The sequence below is a fragment of the Citrus sinensis genome, chromosome 2 (assembly GCF_022201045.2).
Source record: "Citrus sinensis cultivar Valencia sweet orange chromosome 2, DVS_A1.0, whole genome shotgun sequence".
Taxonomy (NCBI): domain Eukaryota; kingdom Viridiplantae; phylum Streptophyta; class Magnoliopsida; order Sapindales; family Rutaceae; genus Citrus; species Citrus sinensis.
In genome coordinates this window covers 30,529,091-30,551,018 of record NC_068557.1, presented here as the reverse complement: position 1 = coordinate 30,551,018, position 21,928 = coordinate 30,529,091, and the positions used below count along the sequence as shown (strand labels likewise).

At 34.4% G+C, this 21,928-nt stretch overlaps 4 protein-coding genes across 8 annotated transcripts; 3 read left to right on the top strand and 1 right to left on the bottom strand.

Annotated features, from left to right (window-relative positions):
* Positions 1-5,491: 5,491 nt before the first annotated feature.
* Positions 5,492-7,771, top strand: LOC102620960 (peroxidase 19). Its single transcript, XM_025095418.2, has 3 exons — positions 5,492-5,992; positions 6,127-6,327; positions 7,038-7,771. The coding sequence occupies exons 1-3, from the start codon at positions 5,705-5,707 to the stop codon at positions 7,614-7,616; spliced, it is 1,068 nt and encodes a 355-aa protein (XP_024951186.1). The 5' UTR covers positions 5,492-5,704; the 3' UTR covers positions 7,617-7,771.
* Positions 7,772-7,829: 58 nt separating this feature from the next.
* LOC102624541 (uncharacterized) lies at positions 7,830-9,948 on the top strand. Of its 3 annotated transcripts, XM_006467630.4 has the most exons (8): positions 7,830-8,127; positions 8,229-8,320; positions 8,458-8,524; positions 8,652-8,682; positions 8,880-9,020; positions 9,473-9,498; positions 9,582-9,640; positions 9,748-9,948. In XM_006467630.4, exons 1-8 carry the CDS (start codon positions 7,978-7,980, stop codon positions 9,776-9,778), a joined length of 597 nt encoding a protein of 198 aa, XP_006467693.1. In that variant the 5' UTR covers positions 7,830-7,977; the 3' UTR covers positions 9,779-9,948. The 3 variants fall into 3 exon arrangements, 2 of the variants coding, with proteins under 2 accessions (XP_006467693.1, XP_052291207.1); XR_003063996.2 differs by having other exon boundaries at positions 8,880-9,498; XM_052435247.1 differs by lacking the exon at positions 9,748-9,948 and having other exon boundaries at positions 8,880-9,641.
* Positions 9,949-10,051: 103 nt separating this feature from the next.
* On the bottom strand, positions 10,052-14,691 carry LOC102624079 (negative regulator of systemic acquired resistance SNI1). Of its 3 annotated transcripts, none has more exons than XM_006467628.4 (16): positions 14,481-14,690; positions 14,234-14,300; positions 14,019-14,112; positions 13,851-13,904; positions 13,514-13,603; positions 13,292-13,363; positions 12,720-12,801; positions 12,561-12,610; positions 12,135-12,347; positions 11,987-12,057; positions 11,826-11,895; positions 11,497-11,562; positions 11,248-11,400; positions 10,979-11,109; positions 10,626-10,747; positions 10,052-10,261 (listed from the first exon to the last, which is right to left on the bottom strand). In XM_006467628.4, exons 1-15 carry the CDS (start codon positions 14,593-14,595, stop codon positions 10,678-10,680), a joined length of 1,398 nt encoding a protein of 465 aa, XP_006467691.1. In that variant the 5' UTR covers positions 14,596-14,690; the 3' UTR covers positions 10,052-10,261; positions 10,626-10,677. The 3 variants fall into 3 exon arrangements, with proteins under 3 accessions (XP_006467691.1, XP_006467692.1, XP_015382541.1); XM_015527055.3 differs by lacking the exon at positions 10,052-10,261 and adding an exon at positions 10,329-10,543 and having other exon boundaries at positions 14,481-14,691; XM_006467629.4 differs by lacking the exon at positions 11,497-11,562 and having other exon boundaries at positions 14,481-14,691.
* Positions 14,692-18,586: 3,895 nt separating this feature from the next.
* LOC102625216 (GDSL esterase/lipase At5g45950) lies at positions 18,587-20,701 on the top strand. The gene is made up of 5 exons (XM_052432807.1): positions 18,587-19,069; positions 19,306-19,436; positions 19,525-19,758; positions 20,064-20,310; positions 20,396-20,701. Exons 1-5 carry the CDS (start codon positions 18,793-18,795, stop codon positions 20,584-20,586), a joined length of 1,080 nt encoding a protein of 359 aa, XP_052288767.1. The 5' UTR covers positions 18,587-18,792; the 3' UTR covers positions 20,587-20,701.
* The last annotated feature ends 1,227 nt before the right edge of the window (positions 20,702-21,928 follow it).

Below are 21,928 nucleotides of genomic sequence, written 5' to 3'. Positions count from 1 at the left end.
GAAATTTTAATATTTCATATTTTGGGAGTATCTTATTAATAGTTAGTAAGATATTAGTGATAAAATGTGTTTTGAATACTTTGTATTTATTGTTAATATTTGTAATAAAATTAGGATAAATTAATTGTTGAAAAAAAATTATTACATTCATGAGGCCCAATGGGCTAAAAATTTAAAAATTCAAAATAGGCCCAATAGGCCTAGAACCGAAAAAATCGAACCGAACCGAACCGATCCGAAAAGAACCGTTTGAGTTTGGTTCTTATTCGGTTCTTTTTATAAAATAACCGATTTAAATCGGTTCTACTTAATTTCGAACCGAACCAAACCGTGCCCACCCCTAGCGACATGTTCCCGTCGCACCAAATTTTGTGCGACTGCTTTTCTGTCACACAAAAAATTAGATTACACAATCTGAAATTTTGTGCGACAGGTTCCCGTCACACCAAATTTTGTGCGACTGCCTTTCTGTTGCACAAAAAATCTGATTACACAATCTGAAATTTTGTACGACAGGTTCCCATCGCACTAAATTTTGTGCGACAGGTTCCCATCGCACTAAATTTTGTGCGACTGCCTTTCTGTCGCACAAAAAATCTGATTACACAATTTGAAATTTTGTGCAACAGGTTCCCGTCGCACCAAATATTGTGCAACAGATGCTGGGCGGCGATCATTGGATAGTAACTTGAGTTGACCTTCACAAGAAAAATGTGTGGATTTATGACTCGTTGGTGGCAGTTCGTGATGATAAAACGTACAAGGATAAGTTCAAACCACTTGAAGTCATCTTCCCTCGATGGTTAGAAGATATCGAATTTTACAACGTCCGACATGACTTGCGGAATGCCGACCCTTGGAATGTCAAAATATGTAAGGGTGTGCCGCAACAAGAGCATGGTAGTGGCGATTGTGGCGTTTTTATGTTGATGATCACGATGTATTTAATGTTTGGGCTCAGACTTAATTTTACTAGTGGCCACGGGCAATACTTTAGGAATAAAATTGTTGTAGACATATTTAATGGTGATATCGGCCTTTAGGATATTGTGGCGCCGATATATAATGATGAAATTGGATTTTAGACGATTGTATTTATAATTATTATTGGTGTCTACAAAACTTTTTTTTTTACATATCATTGAAATAAAAATTTGCAATATAATAGATTGGCTGGCAATGTTATTAATAGGAATACTATTTTGATCATCATCGTCAACATTAATAGGAATATGAGAAGGACCAACGCCTCTATCATAAACTGAACTATTAAAATGGTTGTTCATTGTATTATTATATGGTTCCATACAAACATTATCTACTGTTGTGTTGCCGATGTCATCAATAGGATCATCATTACTGCGAAATTCATTATTGTAGAATGGAGAGTAACGTTGCTCTAATGACAGTGTCTGTGGTAATGCCTCTGCTTCAACATCCGCTAGGGTAATGCCATTGTCATTAATAGTGTCATTGTAGTCGTGGAGTGGAGAGTAACGTTGTTGTAAAGACAGTGTCTGTGGTAATACATCTTCTTCACTATCAAGGACAGAGACATTTTCTCTAAAAGAGGTTTCAGTTTCTACAGGTGGCTCAAGATCTTGGTAATCAAATCGAGGAGATGTGGTCACAAATATAGGAATGCATCCATAATTTACCACATCAGAGGCCATATGTAACACAGCCTTGACTATTTCATCGTTAAATATGTCCATAGGCAGTGAACATGTACGATACATTGTATTACTAGACCTCAAAGTTGTCTTCATGGTGATAGTATTTATTACGATTTATCTGTAACACATCATAAACTCTTGCCAGAAACTGATCAAATGTACATTCTTTCCGAATTAGAAAAGTTGTATTATTGCCATTCACGTACTCCATACGTCCATCCGCCAACGTCTCCCATCAACCGTCGTAACACAGTTGAAGCACAACTGAATCCATTTAAACTACAAAATATACAAAAAAAAATATAACAAATGTGGTTACACATTGTGGGTTTGATTTGTTTCATTGCAAGCTTTGAAACGATATATTATACACAAAAAATAGATTTATTTAGCTGTAATTATGACCTCCAGAAAATAACCTAAATTTTATGTAATATGATTTTTTTGTGCAACAGCATCAGTTGCACAAAATTTAGTGCGACGGGAACCTGTCGCACAAAATTTCAGATTGTGTAATCAAATTTTTTGTGCGACAGAAAGGCAGTCACACAAAATTTGGTGTGACGAGAACCTGTCGCACAAAATTTCAGATTGTGTAATCAGATTTTTTGTGCGACAGAAAGGCAGTTGCACAAAATTTGGTGCGACGGGAACATGTCGCACAAAATTTCAGATTGTGTAATATGAAATTTTGTGCAACGGGAACCTGTCGCACATAAATTTCAAATTTTCACAAATTGGTCAACAGCCATTGCAACGTATTGCCTCCAACACAGTGCGACAATAGACCACTAACCACCACAAACACCATCACAACAACACACAACCACAACACAACACAAGAACAACATAAAGCATGTGTTTGAAATTGCTAACCTAGAGTTTTTGAACTTCAACTGTTATCTTGGAGATCTTGATTGCTATTAGACGTGATTTTGGTGGAATTAGTGTTGTTGAACGGAATTCCGGTGAGATTGCCACCGATGATGGTCTCCGATTTGGCTCTCTATGGTGCTTCCGTTTGGTGAGAAGTGTGGGTGAGTTCAAGATTTGGTGAGCTTTGGGTGAGATTGCAAGGGTATTGTGGTCCAAAAGTTTGTTGTTTGGCTAATTTTGATTGAAAAATGTTTGGGTGGCCAAAGTTGAAAAATGCAAAATTTTAATGGCTAATTTGGTAAATTTCCCTTAGATCTGGGTCATCCGATTATGTTCATATTGTGATCAATTTAGTTTGATCTAAATACTGACTCATTTAGTAATTGTGTTAAAATATTAAAATTTAAATCCGACACATAAAATAAACGAGTGATTTGACACGTCCAATCAATAATTAGGTAATCATGCCATCCAACATACTATATAAATTAATATCATGCTTAACACTTATTTAATACGATTTACATCACACGTTCCATACTCATTTGATAGAAATTGCACTCATGTGTATTTAAATTATATTATGTATTGATATTATAAAATATAAATATCTACCAAAATATAACACATTTATATCATTGACGTTTTAAATCTATTTAGAATTTTACAAAATGAAACATCATATAAATGTTTATCCTTAAAAAAAATCACATCTAATATTTGAATTTTAATTATAATATTCTATAAATTAATTTGTAATTAAAGATATAATAATAATTTTATGTACATATGAATTAGTTTTGGTTAATTGTTTAATAGTCATATAATAACCCGAATAAATGAGTTGAGAAACTAAATCTTAAATCGACACACACAAAAAATATATTGTTGATTCAGTCAAACCCATTCAAATAATCATGTCAGTTTTTTAAATCTAAATTCATTTATTCACGTCGTATTAATATCAGAGTAAACGATTGTGTTCAAATTTTACGCGCTCTATCCGCCTGCATGCTTAGCACCTTTTTTGGCACCAGAAGCTACAAAGTGCTTTTCATGAAGGGAACGATATCGGCATTTAATTTATTGGTGGGTTAACAGCGCCAGTTGCGTTGACGAGAGTTCTATATCATCCTCAAAAGTTAATTATAACAAAACCCTATATATATATATATATATATATATATATATATATATATATATATATATATATATATATATATATATATGTAAACAAAGAAAAGCTGCTTTGAGTAAGTTGCCCACTGTCTTCTTCAATCAGTCCACAGCGTTCCTTGAAAATATATCTAAAATTCGAAATGGAGCTGAAGAAATTTGTGACAATCTATGCCACTGTCCATGTTCCTCTGTACGAGGTTCCCAAGTAAGTTGACTTTGAAGCTTTTTTTTTTCTCCCTTTTTTTGGATAGGGACTTTGGAGCTCACCAATGAGAATCAACAATATTTTTTTATGAATGGACCATAGTTTCTTGGTATTGCATTTTATTTTTACTCTTTTTTTATATTTTAGTTCAATATTTGATAATTTGATTTGCCAAGGGGAAATAAAGAAAAAAAAAACAACCACCTGTTCTTGGCCTTACAATGTTCAGACTAGTTAGACCTTTTACATAATTCAAAGCCTGGATATAAGCAATTACTTGCCAAGAGATTTGAAATTCAACCCCTATAAAATAATATAAATCTGCAGAGAGCTGAAGTTGATACAGTGACTGGCGGGAGTTGGGGGACTAATAAAATATCTGTTTTCGCAAAATCTGACTGGGGTCACCTTCTGTACTGAGATGCAGAACTTTGAAAGTCATAAATAAATCAATTCTTTTAAGTAAAAAACAAAAAATACCAACTTTTTTGTCTCTGTGTCTGTGGTGGTGAGATTTCTGGTTCCTTTTACTTCTCTTGCTCAGGCTCATAAATCCAAAAGTACAATTAAAGCAAGCGAGGAGTGAGTGTATGTGTGATGGCCCTCACAGCTTTTACTGCACTCACAATAAAAAGCTTATCTCCACTTAATGATATACTGAAAAGGCCAAAAAGTGGCAAGTAATTTATCTAATTTATGTAATTCTATATAGCCATTGTTGTTCAAATAATAAAAATTAAAATTCTACATAGCCAGTGGAGAATGAAATCAATGGCCTGGATTCATTCATATATGTCAAAAGTTATATTTATGATATATTGATATATGGTGAGGTCCCTCGTTCTTGCACATGTTCTGCATTTAAGCATTTATGTTTGGTTGGCAAATGGGGCTCACTCCACTCACCATAAGCTAAGCTTTGCTCAACCTTCTAGTTTTGTATTTAATTGATTTCGTCATTTTGTTTCATTCGCTTGGTACAACCACCTTAATCCCATTGGCATGAAGATAAGCTCCAATATTAAGATTTAGGATCCTCCATTTTCTTTATATTATTTTTCCACCGGCTAATCTTTCGATTTTGTCACATCAATCAGGATTTAAGGGTACCAGCAATTCGTTTATCATCTTGCTGAAGAATGACACAGAGAGCCAAAGAAAGTTTATCAGTGATGGCTTCGCTAGCTAGCAGCTAATGTGTCAATCACTAGTTGACAAAACTTGGTGATTAATCAGAATGATTAATGGTTTTAATCATTGCAAGTTTCCAACTACCCGTGAATGGATTCCCCATGCTAATTAGTGTTTTGTAATATCACTTTGAGACAAGATAATCAACAAACAGAACAAAAGAAACTGACATTTGTATTCAATATAGCAAAATCAGTTGGCAATTTGAAGCCCTAACCGAAGTGTATAATTTTAAACTCCTGTAAATTTCAGATTGTAAACATCTATATTCTGTAATCCATTAAAAAAAAAAGCAATTAATTAAACTAAGTTGGCTCCGAAAGGGTATTCTTTTTTTTTTTTTTTAATTTGGGGGGGGGAGGGGGGGTTGTTTGATTTACATCATTTCTCCTCTTTATATGCCTATCTTTTGTTTTTTCTTATGGTTTTGGGACTTCACGGGTGTTGATTCTCTCTATTTTTCAACAAGCAACATGTCCCACACATCAAACATTCACACCTGGGTTCTTCACTTTTATATTCTCCTCATTAGTATGAGTCTTTTGTCCTAAAGCTGCCTTGTGTCTCCAATACAATTATGTCCGTCCCATCTCCTCCTCCTCCTCCTCCTTGTTCTTCATTTCCTTTTGTTTTGGCTTGCTTGCTCATTTTTTCGCTTATTCTCAACACACCATGTATTTTAGCAGCCAAAACTAATAATAATAATGCTCGCAGCAGCAGACGCCAACTCTCAGTTGATTACTATGCAAAATCTTGCCCTCAACTTGAGCAACTTGTAGGTTCAGTAACCAGCCAACAGTTCAAAGAAGCACCCGTTTCTGGTCCAGCCACCATTCGCCTCTTTTTCCATGACTGCTTTGTAGAAGTAAAGTATTTTTTTTTTAATTTTAATTTGCATGCATGCACATTTCGCTAGTAGTACTATGTAATAACCTCTACCAGAACTACCATCAACCTGGTACATTATTGATTTTTTTTTTCTCTCGTTTTTTATTGAAGGGCTGTGATGGGTCTATTTTGATAGCGACCAAGCCTGGCAGCAAAGAGTTAGCAGAGAAGGATGCATTGGGTAACAAGGACTTGCGGGTAGAGGGATTTGAAAGCATAAGGAAAGCAAAGGCCTTGGTGGAGAGCAAGTGCCCTGGTGTTGTATCTTGTGCAGACATTCTTGCAATTGCAGCCAGAGATTATGTCCATTTGGTCAGTAAATTCTCCTTTTCGGTTCTAGCTGATTCTTTCAGATTCGTTCCAATCGCATTCATATGCTTAATTAGTTGCCTCTTGAGTTAAAAAGAAAAAAAAATCAAGTAGCAGATAAATTTCTAATGGGATATATTAAGGCTCATTTGATTTATTACAACTATATAATCCGAGTTATTAGATAAAGACACTTTGAATGCTTGCTTTCTTCCAATATTTTGTTTAAAAGGTTAAAAAAAAAAAAAAGACTCTGTAAAGTTGCCATAAAAGCAAAGCAGACTCCACTAATAGTTCCTCTGATTCTTGGTAAATAATAGAGACATTCAACTTCTCACTGGCTATTCTCTCATTTCTCTGAACTAGCTTAGTACTATTTTCTGATATTGACAATGCTTCCAAAGTAGAAAGATTTTAGAGAAAAATTGTTGTCTCATTTTCCACTAAACAACCAAACTTAACAAGCTGTTTTCAACAGGACAAAAACAGAGAAATACATATTTCCATGTGCCCAATTTGTCTGCTAATGATATATTTTGTCGTAAGCTGATCCTGACTATCAATATATTTATTTAATTTTAGTTATCCAAAGACGTAATTAAATCATTTCATCGTAAATGCCAAGACCATTTTTGCTTTTGTTATTATTGTTTGAAATTGATGTAACATCCTATCTTCATAACCTTAGAGAAATATTCAAAATATTGTTGCAGGCTGGGGGTCCTTATTACCAAGTTAAGAAAGGGAGATGGGATGGGAAAATATCAATGGCGTCAAGGGTACCCTTCAATTTGCCGCGTGCAAATTCCACCATTGATCAAATTATCAAAATCTTCAACGCAAAAGGGCTGACAATTGAAGACATGGTGGTTCTTTCTGGAGCGCACACAATTGGATTTGCTCATTGTGAGCACTTTGTGAGCAGACTATATGATTATCGTGGCACAAAGCAGCCTGACCCTGCCATTGATCCAAGGCTACTGAGGGCTCTGAGAATGGCATGTCCACATTTTGGTGGCAATACTGACATTGTCGCACCGTTTGATGTTACCACACCATTTTTGTTTGACCATGCTTATTATGCTAACTTGGAGGGGAAATTGGGCTTGTTGGCATCAGACCAAGTTTTGTTTTTGGACCCAAGGACCAAGTCTTTGGTTCAGGAATTGGGCAAGGATAAGCAGAAATTCTTCCAAGCTTTCGCTGTAGCTATGGAGAAAATGGGCTCAATAGGTGTTAAAAGAGGGAGAAAACATGGCGAGAAAAGAAAAGATTGTAGCATGCACTTGTAGAAAGGTTGTTGCTGTTTCCCATTTTTGCTCAACGGATGAGGCTTTGTAATTTTATTTATTTTTCCTCTGTGATAGATGCTTGGAGGCTGGAGCGCAGATGATTCTTTCTTTCAATAATTGTTCCAAGATTGTGCAATGGCACATAATGCCCTCAACTTTTTCAGTTTTATTTTTTAATCCTACCCAGTTTAAGAACTTAAGATGAATGCTACTTACTAGTTTAATTGAAAAAAGAGCTAATTTGACAAGTTTTTTTTTTTGAAAAAAAAAAAGCCGTCATTTCAATTTCCAATAGACAAACGTTTCCACATGGGCAAAACTCTGAAGCTAAGCTAGCCAACAAGCTACAAATATAAAAGCCATGTACGCCATTTCATGGCTACCTTCATTTCCCATCAATTTAGCTCGAAGCCGCAGCAGGAAGCTCAATAAAACCCAACTTCACAATCGAAAGCGTCAAATAAACGCCATGCGTGCGGTAGTCCAACGAGTCGCCTCTGCCAGCGTCGAGGTCTAATCTAAACTTTTTCCCACTCCATAAAATTCAAGATGGCACAATGGTCGGCTTCTTTTGATTAATACTCCCCTTATAATTTTGTTTCTCCTTTCCAGGTTGAGGGCCGCCTTGTGTCGGAAATCGGGCCGGGTCTCCTCGTCCTCGTCGGGCTCCACGAGTTCGACACCGACGCCGACGCCGATTACGTGTATAACCTTTTTCATTTCTCACTCTCTTTTCTCCTATTTAATTATAAATCTAACGAATTTTATTAAGTTTTGTGAGTGGCAATCCTAGTAGCAACTAAATGACTGGTAAAATTACTGAATGAATGTAATTATGCAGCTGCCGTAAAGTTCTGAACATGAGATTGTTTCCAAATGAAAATACAGGCAAAGGGTGGGACCTTAATGTAATTTTTCTTCATCTCTCTTTTCATATACGTGTGTTCGTGTGAATATTATTTTTTAATTTGTTATAAAATTAAGTTATTTGTATGGTCTAGCTTTAATTATGAGAATGGTTATGTATCTTTGCAGGTTATGCAGAAAAAGTATGGAGTTTTGCTAGGTAGATTTTGCATATTTTGGTATTGATTAAATGAGAAGTTGATACCCACGTGGCTTTTTTAATAACAAAAGAATGGTTAATTGGTTTTTAGGACTTTCTTATTGTATTCAAATTCATTTATTTGGGTTAATGCTAATCAGTGTCTGTTGTGGTGTCATTGCGTGGTTAAACTGTTGGCTTGGTGAATGGTGATGCAGTGAGTCAGTTTACGTTGTATGGGATATTGAAGGGTAACAAGCCGGATTTTCATGTGGCAATGCCTCCCCAGAAAGCAAAACCGTTTTATGATTCTTTAGTTGATAAATTTCGAAAATCTTACAACCCAGATGCAATAAAAGGTAAATGTGCTTTCCAGTTGCATCTTGTTCTGCGTTCTTTTAGTTTCTTGTACAAATCTCGCCTTTTCATTTTAAGCAGATTGTTTTCCATGTATAAACCTTGGCTGGGTAGATCCTTATATGTTTTACTTAGTGGATAATTGTACTGCTAATTATCATCTTTTGTTATAAGCAAGATGGAAGCCTATTTTGTGCTATGCTTGTTAGGCCCTTTTAAAATTCGGTGGATTGAAGGTGGAAAAAAAAAAATTGACTAAATGACTTCACATGAACAATGAGAAAAGTTATTGGTACAGACTAAATCATTGTCAGAGCTGAATTCATGCTTGACATGGTTTGCATAAGATAGTTTCTATGGACTTAAAATTTTGTCCCACACTTATGTAAATGGGATTGCTCGAAAGTATTGTGTTTGATGTATTGGTTCTCGGGTTTCCTATTGATTTGTACAGATGGCGTGTTTGGAGCACTGATGAAGGTTAGTTTTCCAACCAAGATTCTTTTCTTTCATCTCTTTGCTAAGAACACTTCTCTAACTATGTATCTTTCCAATTTATGAAGGTTAATCTAGTTAATGATGGGCCAGTCACAATGCAGCTTGATTCATCTCAATCTTCAAAGTGAGTACCACAAGCTCTAAGGACAAGAGCTTGTAATCAGCTAGATTCATGATTTTTGTTAATAGTTATCATAGTTTCCATAGCTAATCAGGGCTCAACTATTTCAGGAATACAAATGAGGCGGTAGGAGAATCATAGTCTTGGTTGATCATCTTGGATGGCTTGACATCTCAAGGTGCACTCATTCTTCTATGACCACGTGAACTTGTTAGGTGGCCTAGTGAATTGTAACTCACGATTGTCCTTTGAAGGAATGTAAAACACAATTTCTATTTGTTAAGGTGAGAGTTATTATGATTTCGGATCAAGACAGCCTCATATTTGATATTCCGGGAATCCATAATCTGTTGTCATATGAGAATGTGCATGTTACAGGGAGAACATCATATTGTGATAATAAAATTGGTCACGTAAGCAGAACAAGATAATCATTTTTATATATACGCTTACAAAAATAGCTTTTAAGGGCTGCACCAAGATGCAACTTCTGTAATTTTCCCAAAACCATCAATAAACTTAAAACTTTATACATTCCAAAGCTAAAAAGTGAACTACATGTCAAAAGTGAGACCCCATTAATTCCATGACAGACACACTCGTACGAGTGAGTTGCATCCTAACCTGCAAATGGAAAAAAAGGGCAAATGCAATTCAATTAAAGAAATTATTTCATACAAGTTTTGGTATAAAAGTAGACAATCGGTGCATCATAGTATATTATATAATAATTTAAGTATTTGCTTTTCCTAGTGGAAGTACAAATGTACAAATAGTAGCATACATGAACAAGGCAAGATTACAAGAATGTGACACTGTATACGTAAGCATTCAGACACATTAGTAACTCGGACAGTTTCACAAATCGGTCTTTAAAAATCTATGCTCCTTATGCAAGCTATCCACCTGACAGCAGATCAAATATAGAGAGAACTTCAAGGAGGTCCCCTCATCAACATATGTAAACAGCAGTAGTTAATCCAGTTACCTGTGATAAGATGTCCTTTAAATTAAGTAAAGATGATATTCTGAACTCTTAATTAGTTCATTGAGAGGATTGTTGCTGCTGTAAATAAAGCTTCTTTTGAAATTGGCAAAATCTCCATTTCCCTGCAACATAATACAATAATTTTCCTTGAGAAAAGGGGTGCAGTCGGCATAATAATTACTCGAAAACATATTCAAATAAAACTTAATGCTACTGTTTCTAACTGTTCTTTACCATCCATTACCAAGCTGAAAATTCATTCATTTCGTTATGCTCCTTGATAGGGTTATTGGATAAATTACATATCATAAACATTAAAACTTCTTGCACGGAAAACTTAAGGAAAAACTTACTCGTTTGTTCTTTTCAAACTCTGAAAAGCACAGATCATACTCTTGCATATTTCCACAAGAGAGCTTTCTCTAGTCTCTTCCTTGGAATCCATGACTCCTTCAATATTTTGGGATGATAGCAACAAAAGAGCCTGAGTTTTATAAATGTTAGAAAATTTGTGGAAATGAAGAAACTAGTATCATCCATAAAGATATAGATAGAAAGAAAATTACATGGTAGCGTATACTTAATGAACTTAAAAACACTTAATGAACTTAAAAACAATCACCTGAAAACCATGTGCCAATAGCAACTGAATAACTTGTATGCTAATCTTTTTCAGAATGCTCTTGGTTCCTGTGCTACTTGAAAACCAATTCAAAATTCCAGTGAAAGTAGCATCATCAACAGGACCGTTTGATCTCCTTGTGCGAACAGAAGGCTATGGATGAAGCACAATCAATCATGCATACAACCTACTTGTCTAATAAAAAGACCTTAGACAATATAACTAAATGCATCAGTGCAATTGACTTGCCTTAGTAGTGTATTTTGAGAAATACTGCACAACAATTTCCAGTTTCCACTTAGGTTGATTAAAGGCCTGGAACACATTTTTCATAACCCAATAAATTGGAAATTTTGTCCAGATCACCCATTTGTTAAATAACAGCAGAAAATTTGAATAACCACAAACCACAAAAGCTTTTAGAAGCTGGGAACAAAAGCAAATGCAGATTGTGTTGTACACAAGTGAGTAAATAAATACGAAGAGAAAGATTCTGCTAAATTGATCATTATCTGAAGGATATAATTTTCCTTGCAACCACTAAAAAAGAGCATAAAACAATTCATTGATCTGTGTACCTGAAGAAATGGCAAAAGCATATCTACATTGTAAGTCAGCTCATCCAAAACTATCTCCACTACTGGGGTTCTGCACCAAATCCAAAGATGTATGCCACTTCAATAACCAAAAGAGATTGAATGTGCACAAAAGCCGCATCACATAAGAAGAAAATAAATACCTCACACCATCAGCTCTGGTTGTTTGACCTTGCATGTCTGCGTTCTTCTTTGAATTATCAAGCCCCATAATCTAAAACATTTTACAAGATCAGAACTTAAATTCAAAGTAACTTTCGAATCATAAAATTTGAGTGATTAATAACTCACTATTATTAGAAATTTCTGCATAGCAATGCAGGTGCTCTTTCCTACTTGCAGTAAAGCAAATGCCAAAGCAGGATTGCAATCTTCAGATGGCTTGGTATTAGAATTCTCTGGGCTTCCACGATTATCACTCATGCCAGTATAAACTTGAGATAATCCACATAAAATGGACAAGCAATCCTTCATCAAATTTTTATAATTTATTCTTCTTGACCCCTACAAAACAAATTTACTTTGGTAGTCTCACATCTCTCAACAACTTCATAAGAATACAGTGTTTCAAGGATATGGGACAACAAGAACTTCAATTTGAAGAGAAACAGAGATCAAGAGATACTCATGATGCAACTATCACTTAATCAGGGTGTATCAATAATGAAAGTGATATGATTTCTATTAAAGTTCGAGGATTCAATAGTGAAAGTGTACCAGAAGCATGTTGAGAAAGGACTCACGCAAAATGGTCCAGTTCATTGTTTCTGCAATATGAGAATACAATAATCAAAATTTTCAAAATCTTGATAAGCACAAAGATTATAGATATCGATCCCCTTTTTTTTTTCAATGTACCAATGGATATTGACTTGCCTGCATACATAGTCTTACGAGGCAGAAAATCTCCTTCAAGAAAGCTGACGAGATATTGAAACAGTAACATATTCCTGAGGTTCTGCAAGATGGCACGTAAGAATCAAGACAATACCAAAAAGATTGTTACTACAAGAACCGAGTAAACACATTGGAAACAAAAAACTAAACAAAAATTGTATTCGTGAAAGTTCATTATAATATAAACACGGCATGTATACGATAAGAGCAAGCCAATAAATTTACTGTTGATAATTGGTATATTATATGATCTAATCAGCTAAAAGTATATAACTATATATGTGTGCACATACAGATAAGCACTCTTTTCTTAGTATCAATTTCTACTTCAAAACGAAGGCCTGATCAAGTATGAATCCTGAACCAAGATTTTTATCCACACTTCAAACCTATACGAGGCTAAACAAGCATTCTGAGCCTCTTGCCACTTCAGGCTTCTCTATATCATGCCCTTAGATGATCCCAAGCGAAACCTTTTCCATTTATTTCTCAATATATCAGGTGTTCTAAACGTATAACTGTGATGTACTAAGTATAAGTAGTAAAGTAACCTTTGTGTCCATTGCTCGAAGGTTTTCTACAGTAGCTATTTCGACAAGCTCTTCTATCAACAGAGCGAAACCCTGCAATTTGCAAAAGATAATCATAAAAGTTAAATTGCAGTACAAGCTGCTAAAAGAAAGCTGCAAACTATTTTTGAAAAAAATCAGTTGGATGAAAAATTGGTTATAGAAAAACTAATATTGAGAACAAGCACAACAATTTCAACTCACTGAAAAATCAAGCAGGCCGCTAGAGTTTTCTCCAGCTGCTCGGCTTTCATTAGAAGCAACATCCGAGCTGAAGGCAAATGGTGACCAAGCCTACAAGCAAATAGATCAATATATTCTAACTAAACGTAAAGGGACATAAAATCTACAAATTACAATAGATGATTCTACATTTCCTGAAATATTAATTTGAACCGGTCATGTTGTCGAACCTGTATAAGAACCATGGAGGCCCATATATATGTGCAATACGTGCAAGATATAGTAGGAAATCTGAATATCATCAAATAATTTTTTTTGTCCATAAATACCATAAAAAACATTGTGGACGGAATAATACCTCATCAACAACAACCAGCTCGTGTGATTTGGAAACAAACACCTGTGGAAAATGCTATACCAATAATAGATAATGTCAACAAATAATATAAGTACTCATAATACAATGTTAATGCAGTTGCAGGTGTAAAAGTAAATTGAATTAGATTTATTTTCCCACAAAAATTACCTTGTCTAAATCAATAAGAAGCTGATAACTTGACATTATCAATTCAAGGGATTTCCCAACCCTTAAAATTTGTAACACAGCCTCGTACATTTTGCTAAACAGAACAAATTCCTCAATTAAACCATTATTTGAAAGCATAAATTTAATAACTACATAAATAGCGATTCCAATTATTTGAAAAGGCAAAAAAAAAAAAAAAGAGAAAAAAAAGTTACTTAGTTGGAGGAACTGCAACTTCACTTGCAAAGGAAGAAGCGCGAACAGCTTCAAGAAAAGAAATCCCTAATTTGAAAAGCGTGATTAAATAGGTTGCTATAAATTTTGAAAGAAATACGTATAAAATAACAAGTAACAACTTCACATTGTCGCAGATACGTCAAATTGAAACGTAAAAGAATTTATTTGATTTTCTCAGGGTTTCGGGGGAAACAAACAGAAAGGAAGGGATGGAAAGTGAGGTACTGTCATCGTCGGCGTCTTGAGTGTCTTTGGCTTCGGTGGATTCGACGATTGCTAATGTGTTCTCTTCGATGCCTGTTCTGTTGCCCCTTCTGCGGTTGGTGCTTGTTCTCTCCATATTCTTCCTTTTCCCACGATCTTGATGAAGCCCCCTCCCCCTACCACTCCTACTGGACTCTCCTCCCTATAAAAAAATGAAATTCGCGCCCACAAAAATTTATACTTACTTTTTAATTTCAAAAAATTTAGATATATATATATATATATATGCATGTATATATTTTGTTTCTTTTCAGTTACGACGTACATTTATATGTCAAGATTTAATTATAATTATCAATGGCATATTTTTAAATGATTCAATTAAGTTTATGGCTTTATTTGATACAGTTTTTCATTTTTCAAATATAATTGATTTAAAAAGAGTTTTTGTTAGTAATGTTTTAATTAAAAAAAATTTAGTTATTTAATTGTCAATAATTTTTTTATTAAAATTTATAAAATTACTTTAATAGGCAAGATTTTAAAGTTATGTTATGAATAAAATGAAATAAGATTTTTAAATAAGTAGATAATATTTTATATATTTTAACATTTTAAAAAAATTTCTAACTTTTACTCTCAAAAATATAAAATTTAAACTTTTACTAGTGGAGATAAAATAATTTATTTAAACTTCAAAAGTTTTATTAGAAAAAACAATCAAATAATAACAAAAATTATGATAAAAAATTATGAGATTAAATAAATACTTATTACTATTAAATAAATCATATCAAATAGATATTAATATATATATATAAAGTTAACAATTGTACATGTATCAGGATAATGTACGTGTAAGACTTTATCAATTTGGAGCCAATTTGCATAAAAGAACCAAGTGGTATATCCAACCAAAGTTCCACAAAATCAGAAATATTATTCCATAGAATACTCGGTGATGATATGCAAAACTGGCATTAATTTATTTGTTTTTTTTTTTTTACCTTCTATTTTTAGGGTCACCTTATGATTACTCTAAAACAAAAAATTGCGTCGATAAGTAGATAACGGGCCAAAAGTCAACAAAAATTAGCGCAATATCTGTTGGGGCTAAAGACTAAAGATCATAAATGGATCAACCCACATTGAAATTTAATGCCATCAACTTCCATCAGCAGCCCCATTTAACCCTGCCGGATCCACTTGAACACTAACCATCAATGGACAATGATCGAACCCGGTTAAGGTTTTTGCAAACACATCTTTTTTTTTAACTCACATATTAGGATGTATAAAAAAAAAATATTTATATGGTAGGATATACAACATATTTATCCTTACTAATATTTGGGAGATGACACATCAACTATACCCATATATTATGTGAAATTTTTTTTCTCATAAGTAGAATCTGAAAACTAACATTTGTTAAATTATTGATGATAAGACTCAAACTTAACGTGCAAAGTTGAGGTAATATGTTGTACCTCATACAGGTGGTGTAGTCTTAAAAAATTCACTTATACTGCTTAAATTTTTATAATGTTTTATAAAATGATAGGATTTTAATTTCGTTTTCAAGTATGACCCCAATTCATTTTTTTTTTCCAATTAGAGTTAGAGATTTATTTGATAAAATAATTCAATTATATATTTATTGAAAAAAATTGGAATCATTAGGAAGCTAAACTGTTAGTGCTATTTTAACTTGCTATAAAAAAAAAAATGTTATGCTGTGGTCTAATTAATAAAAAGAAAGGTTGATATAGTATAGCATTATCACTATGAGTAATTTTACAAAAAAGAAATCACTTATTTTTACAGTAACAATTAGCAATATTTTCATGGTTTCATGGCATATTTTGTTCATAATTATACTTATTCTTTTTATTTCCATTAAATCAAATTATTTAGATATATTATATTCTCTACCACTAAAATTATAAAAAAAAAGGATTTCATAAATAATTTTTTAGTGCAAGCAACTTCATAGAATATAAAAATCTGAAAAGAAAATTAAAAGAAATATATTCCTCGAAGCAATTTGCGTGTTGAAATTGGATTAACATAGAGCATGTATATCAGTATATGTGAATCATTTTGTCGACATTCAATCAAACATCTCGACTCCGTAGAACCGCAGCTGCTGGTCCAATTAATGTGGTGTGCGGCAAACTCACCGTTTTCGTCTTTCATTTTACTTGCATGTTTTAATATAGGGTTATTTCCACCCAGCCCCCAAATGTTTTGATATTTTTCGCCGTGCATCCAAATGATTCGACAATACTCACTCCATACCTAATTCTGTTAATTTGACCGTTATGTTTCACGGAACTATTTAAAATTTAAGTAAATATCCGAAATACCCCTTATCTTGAATTAGAGAAAAATAAAATGAGATAACATATTAATTTAATAATTAATATTTACATTAAAATTTTTATTTAAAGGTAATTAATAATAATCTCATCAATTAAATTATCAAATAAATTTAATTTATTATCATCAAATAATATTTAGGATGTGAACTTCTAAATTTGCCCTTTGACCGTTAGAATAAACGGTCAAAATAACGAATTTGGGTGTGGAGTGAGCATTGTTGAAATATTTGGGGACACGGTGGAAAATGTTGAAACATTTGGGGGCAGAACGGAATTAACCCTTTAATATATGTTGAAGCCTGAAGGTTACATGTGTCATGTAGGCCTTCGTCCAATCACGAACTAGTTGGCTGAGCTTGCCTGAGAGATGGACCCACGTTGAGGAATAATCTAAAAAATATTATTCCCAATGAAGTTAATTATACAGTTTGACCGCCGGATGACTATTAATTATACTGTTTGACCGACCGGACAGAGCTGTGTGAAGAACTCTGAAGTAGTTATAATATATAAAATCATTGACAAATATAGGCGATCTTATTTTTTTTTAATGAGAATTATTTTTAAATAAATTATAAAATCGTATAATTTAATAAAATTAAAAATTAAATTTCTAAAATCTCATTATTTCTAAGTGTTTCTGTATTAAAAAAAAGTACACAATGGAAAAGAATTCTTTATTCTTACTTTATTAAAATAAGTATGTTATTAAAATATAAAAAATATAGAGTTTAATATATTGAAGACTGTATTTTTTTATCTATTGAAATATGTGTGTGTGTATATATATAGAGAGAGAGAGTCTATCATTAACAAAAGTGTACTTATTTTTTAAAATGTGAGGATTCGAGATTTTATAAAAGTTGTAGTTTAAAAATCTTAATTTCTTATTTTATAAAATAAAGAGTGCCCGCATCTAAAAAATAATCATATAAAAATATTTATTACATATGGATTTAGAACTTGGATTAAAACGAATTTGTTATATTGTAATTAATTAGTTTACAATATTGTAAAAGTCAGTTTATTATTTAATATGTTTGATCCGAACTTTAATTTTGGATTGGAAAAATTTTTCAGTATATAAATATATATGTTAGCTTATAATCATCAAATTACGCGGATCGAAAAGAGAAAGTTGAGACTGCTGTTGTTGATGAAGAACTCGCAGAAGTCGAAATAAAGTGCTCAAGCAACTGTATTCTCTTTATTTATTTTTTTATTTTTGATAAAGTATTCTCTTAACTGCAAATTCAAATTGCCATCAAAATCAAAATTAAAATGCATGTGCGATTGTTGCATGTGGCCAAAAGGGACCGTCAATCTCTATCAAACATCAAAACCTCTTATACAGTTGTATAGTTTAATTCATCACAGCTAATTTTCATCGCAGAGCACTGGACATTCACAGATGAATTATTTATTTATTTATTCTTTTGTGGCAAGAAATAAAATTTTAAAATCTTTTAATATATGTTTGATACCCAATCTTGAGGCGCATTGCAATTTGCAACGACAACGAGTTTAATTCACTCTTCCTATCTTTGTCTAGCTGTCATACTGATAAAAAAAAAAAACATAAGGGTACAAATAGCTAATGATCAGCATCTGCATTTTTGAGTTGGCGATGGACATGGGGCCCTAAACTGCCGTAACATTGAAGACAATTGTACTGCTCCCAGTTACATTAGAACTTATCTTTTGCCCCAAAAGCAACCAATTTTTATTGCCAAGTACAAGAAATCCCTCTGGCTCAGCATTAATTTTTGAGACATGTACAAGTTGAAAGTGTTCAACCAACACAACCAGCTATCTCTTCCCCTCACACACACCCAAAAAAAAGAAAATGCCAGCTATCCTCGATCAGGCCTATTTAAGATATGTATCACTTTGGAGTTTGATCACGTTAAACAAACAAAAGGTGTAAAAACTTGTCCTTCACAATTGCAATGGCTCTGAAGGCTATGAGGGTGTTAGTGGTGATGGCTTTGGTGGCAGCCTTGATGCAACTCTCACAGGCTTTGGGCATTGCTCAATTTAGAAGAATAGCAGCTCAAAACAATGTGACTTTTATGTTGGTTTTTGGAGATTCCAGTGTTGATCCTGGCAACAACAACCGTCTTGCAACCACAACGAAGGGCAATTTTCTTCCTTACGGGAAGAATTTCTTTAATGGCCGTCCCACTGGAAGGTTCACTGATGGCAGGCTTGCCACTGACTTCATTGGTAAGTCGTTTGTCACATATCTTTATGCCTATTCCGCTTTCACATATCACTGTCTCCTTATTTTACTACAAAAGTTGCTCAATAATGACCCTACACTTCTAGCTAGTTTAGCACGCATGCTGAGTTTTTGTGGAAAAAAAAAAAAAAAAGCAAATTCCTAAACTAGTATATATTACAGCATCATACATTCTCACGCCCTCCGTTTAATTTAATTCTCCTGTTTATTCCTTGTACAGCTGAATCATTTGGCTTTACAAATGCCATTCCGGCCTTTCTTGATCCCACTATCAAGAAGATAGATTTGTTACATGGAGTTAGCTTTGCTTCTGCCGGTTCCGGTTATGATGACCTCACTGCCAATCTCTCTGTAAGTCCTCTAAATCTTCTTATTCAAATTTGCTTGGCTTTCACTTTGTCGTGAAATAGAAGCAATGCTTGAGTCAATTGTGAATCAGAGTGTGTTATCTGTATCAAGACAATTGGAGTACCTTAAGCATTACAAGATTCACCTGGGAAATTTGGTGGGTGTGAAGAAGGCAGAAGAAATCATTGGCAATTCAATATTTTTACTGAGTATGGGCACAAATGACTTCCTCCAAAATTATTACTTGGAGCCCACTCGCTCCAGGCAATATACTGTGGAACAGTATGAAAATTACTTGGTCTCTTCAATGTTTGAGGACATCAAGGTGCTCGCTCTCTCTCTCTCTCTCTTTCTGGAATTTGATACTTGATATTTGTCTATATTCAATTGTGCCCTAAAATAACGTCACACACTCACTCGCATTATATTAAAATTATAGTGTAAAGCGTATTATAAGCAAAAAACATTAAGAAAGAAAAAAGTAAGTGAAGTTTTCTTTAAGAAGTTAGGTTCACAAGTGTGCGATCACGCGCACCTCCATTAAAAATCACCAGTTATAGGTTACCAACCACATTAACATTGTATTTATTTACCCTCTCTGAAAACTTTTTCAATTTTGTCTGACTGCAGGCGATGAAAAGTCTAGGAGCCACAAGATTGGTGGTTGTTGGGGTACCTCCCTTGGGCTGCATGCCAATTGTCAAGACTCTACAAGACCAAACAGCATGTGTAGAAAGTTACAACAAGGTGGCAGCCTCGTTGAACTCCAAGATTCGAGAGAAGTTGGCCATTCTCAGAAGGACAATAGGGATTAAAGCTGCTTATATTGATTGTTATGATATTATCCTAGACGCTGTAAACAAACCCAAAAAATATGGTCAGTATTTTGCATCGCAAGCTGTTTTGGCTTTGAAACAAGTTTTGAGTGACTGATGTTTGTTTTGGGGGAAAAAAAATGGCAGGTTTTACCGAAACTGCGAAAGGGTGTTGTGGGACAGGAACGGTGGAATTTGGGGATACATGTAGAGGCTTGACCACTTGCACTGACGCTGGGAAATATATATTCTGGGATGCTGTTCACCCAACACAAAAAATGTATCAAATTATTGCCCGACAGGGTCTGGAATCACTCGATGTGAATGCGTTGTTCTAATTAAGGACATCGACTTCTGACAAAAGGTTATGCGTCCCTGTTTATTATTATTATTTTTTTGTTCGGAATAATTGAGACTTGAGACAAATTCAACGCGATCCATACTGAAACAGCATATCAAGCGTAGAAAACACTAAGATACATTGAGATTCTAAATATAAACTAACGTGCACCAATTTCACCATATCCTCTAAGAGATTCAAGTACTTATTGATCAATGAAACAAAAGCAAGCACTTGAAATCAATTAACTTGAAACCTTCTATAAGGTTACAAAGGTGAGCCCAGAGGCCAGAGCCAACAAACTTTTCTTCCAATAATTTCACCAAGCTTTCCGTCATTGCTGGAGTAAATTAATTTTTCCAGTCTCCCCCTTGACCTGGTACTTTACCGTTTAACATTCTTGTTTAGTTCAAAATCTTTAATATTATCGAAAATACATGGCTTCGCTAATTTTTTCCGCTACTTCCTCAATCTCTTCGCTTTCAGAAAAAAAAGGACATCCTAATAATTCAGCAATCTGTTTAACGTATAATGTGATGTTCCCCTTCATTAAATCTCCTTATCACCTTCATGAAATCCCCATATTTCAGGAATAATATCTTGACCGATCGCTCTTTGCTGGGCTGGCCTTCCACTAACCCACAATCTGTTCCCTCACTAAAACGAGGGAGAACTTCTTGTTGATGCGACATTTTGGTTCTCTGCTCGACCACGACCAAGATCTCTCCTCAACCAACTCGACCACGATCAGGATCTCTTCTCGTAAGACCTTTTCTCTATAGACTCTTGCGTACACAAAAACAAGTCAGAGCACACCGGGTGTTTTCCCGGCGTAAACCCTCCGACACTCAAGTCAGAAACGTAGGTCTTTTCCTGAAAAAGTCGGCCATTAATCTTATGGCTTCTTTTTAGTATCAGTTATCCAGAGCTCTTTTTATCTATGTTTCAATGTAAAAAAATCTAACATTTTTTCCTTCGTTGGCTACCTTTTTATAGGCTCCCTCTGAATCTCGGCCTTCCACAATCCACGACCATTACCTCCCCCAACTCTCGGACGTGGGCGTTCCGTTATCGTAGTCGTGGCTGGATGGACTTCGTGCCTTGATTCTCGGGTAGGAGTGCACGTCCTACCAACCGTCAATGACCGGGTCTCCTCACCTCGAACTCTAGCAGGGATCGTTTGTGCTCCTGGTGGGAGGCCGGCTCCCGCTACGGCCCCATGGAGAGTGCATTCGTGTACAAGCAAAACATTCCTGCTCGTGTTCCCCTGCTACCATATCTCCGCGGAATATACCTGTTCGCAGAATCCTGCTATCAGATACCTGCCCGTCGTGGCTGGT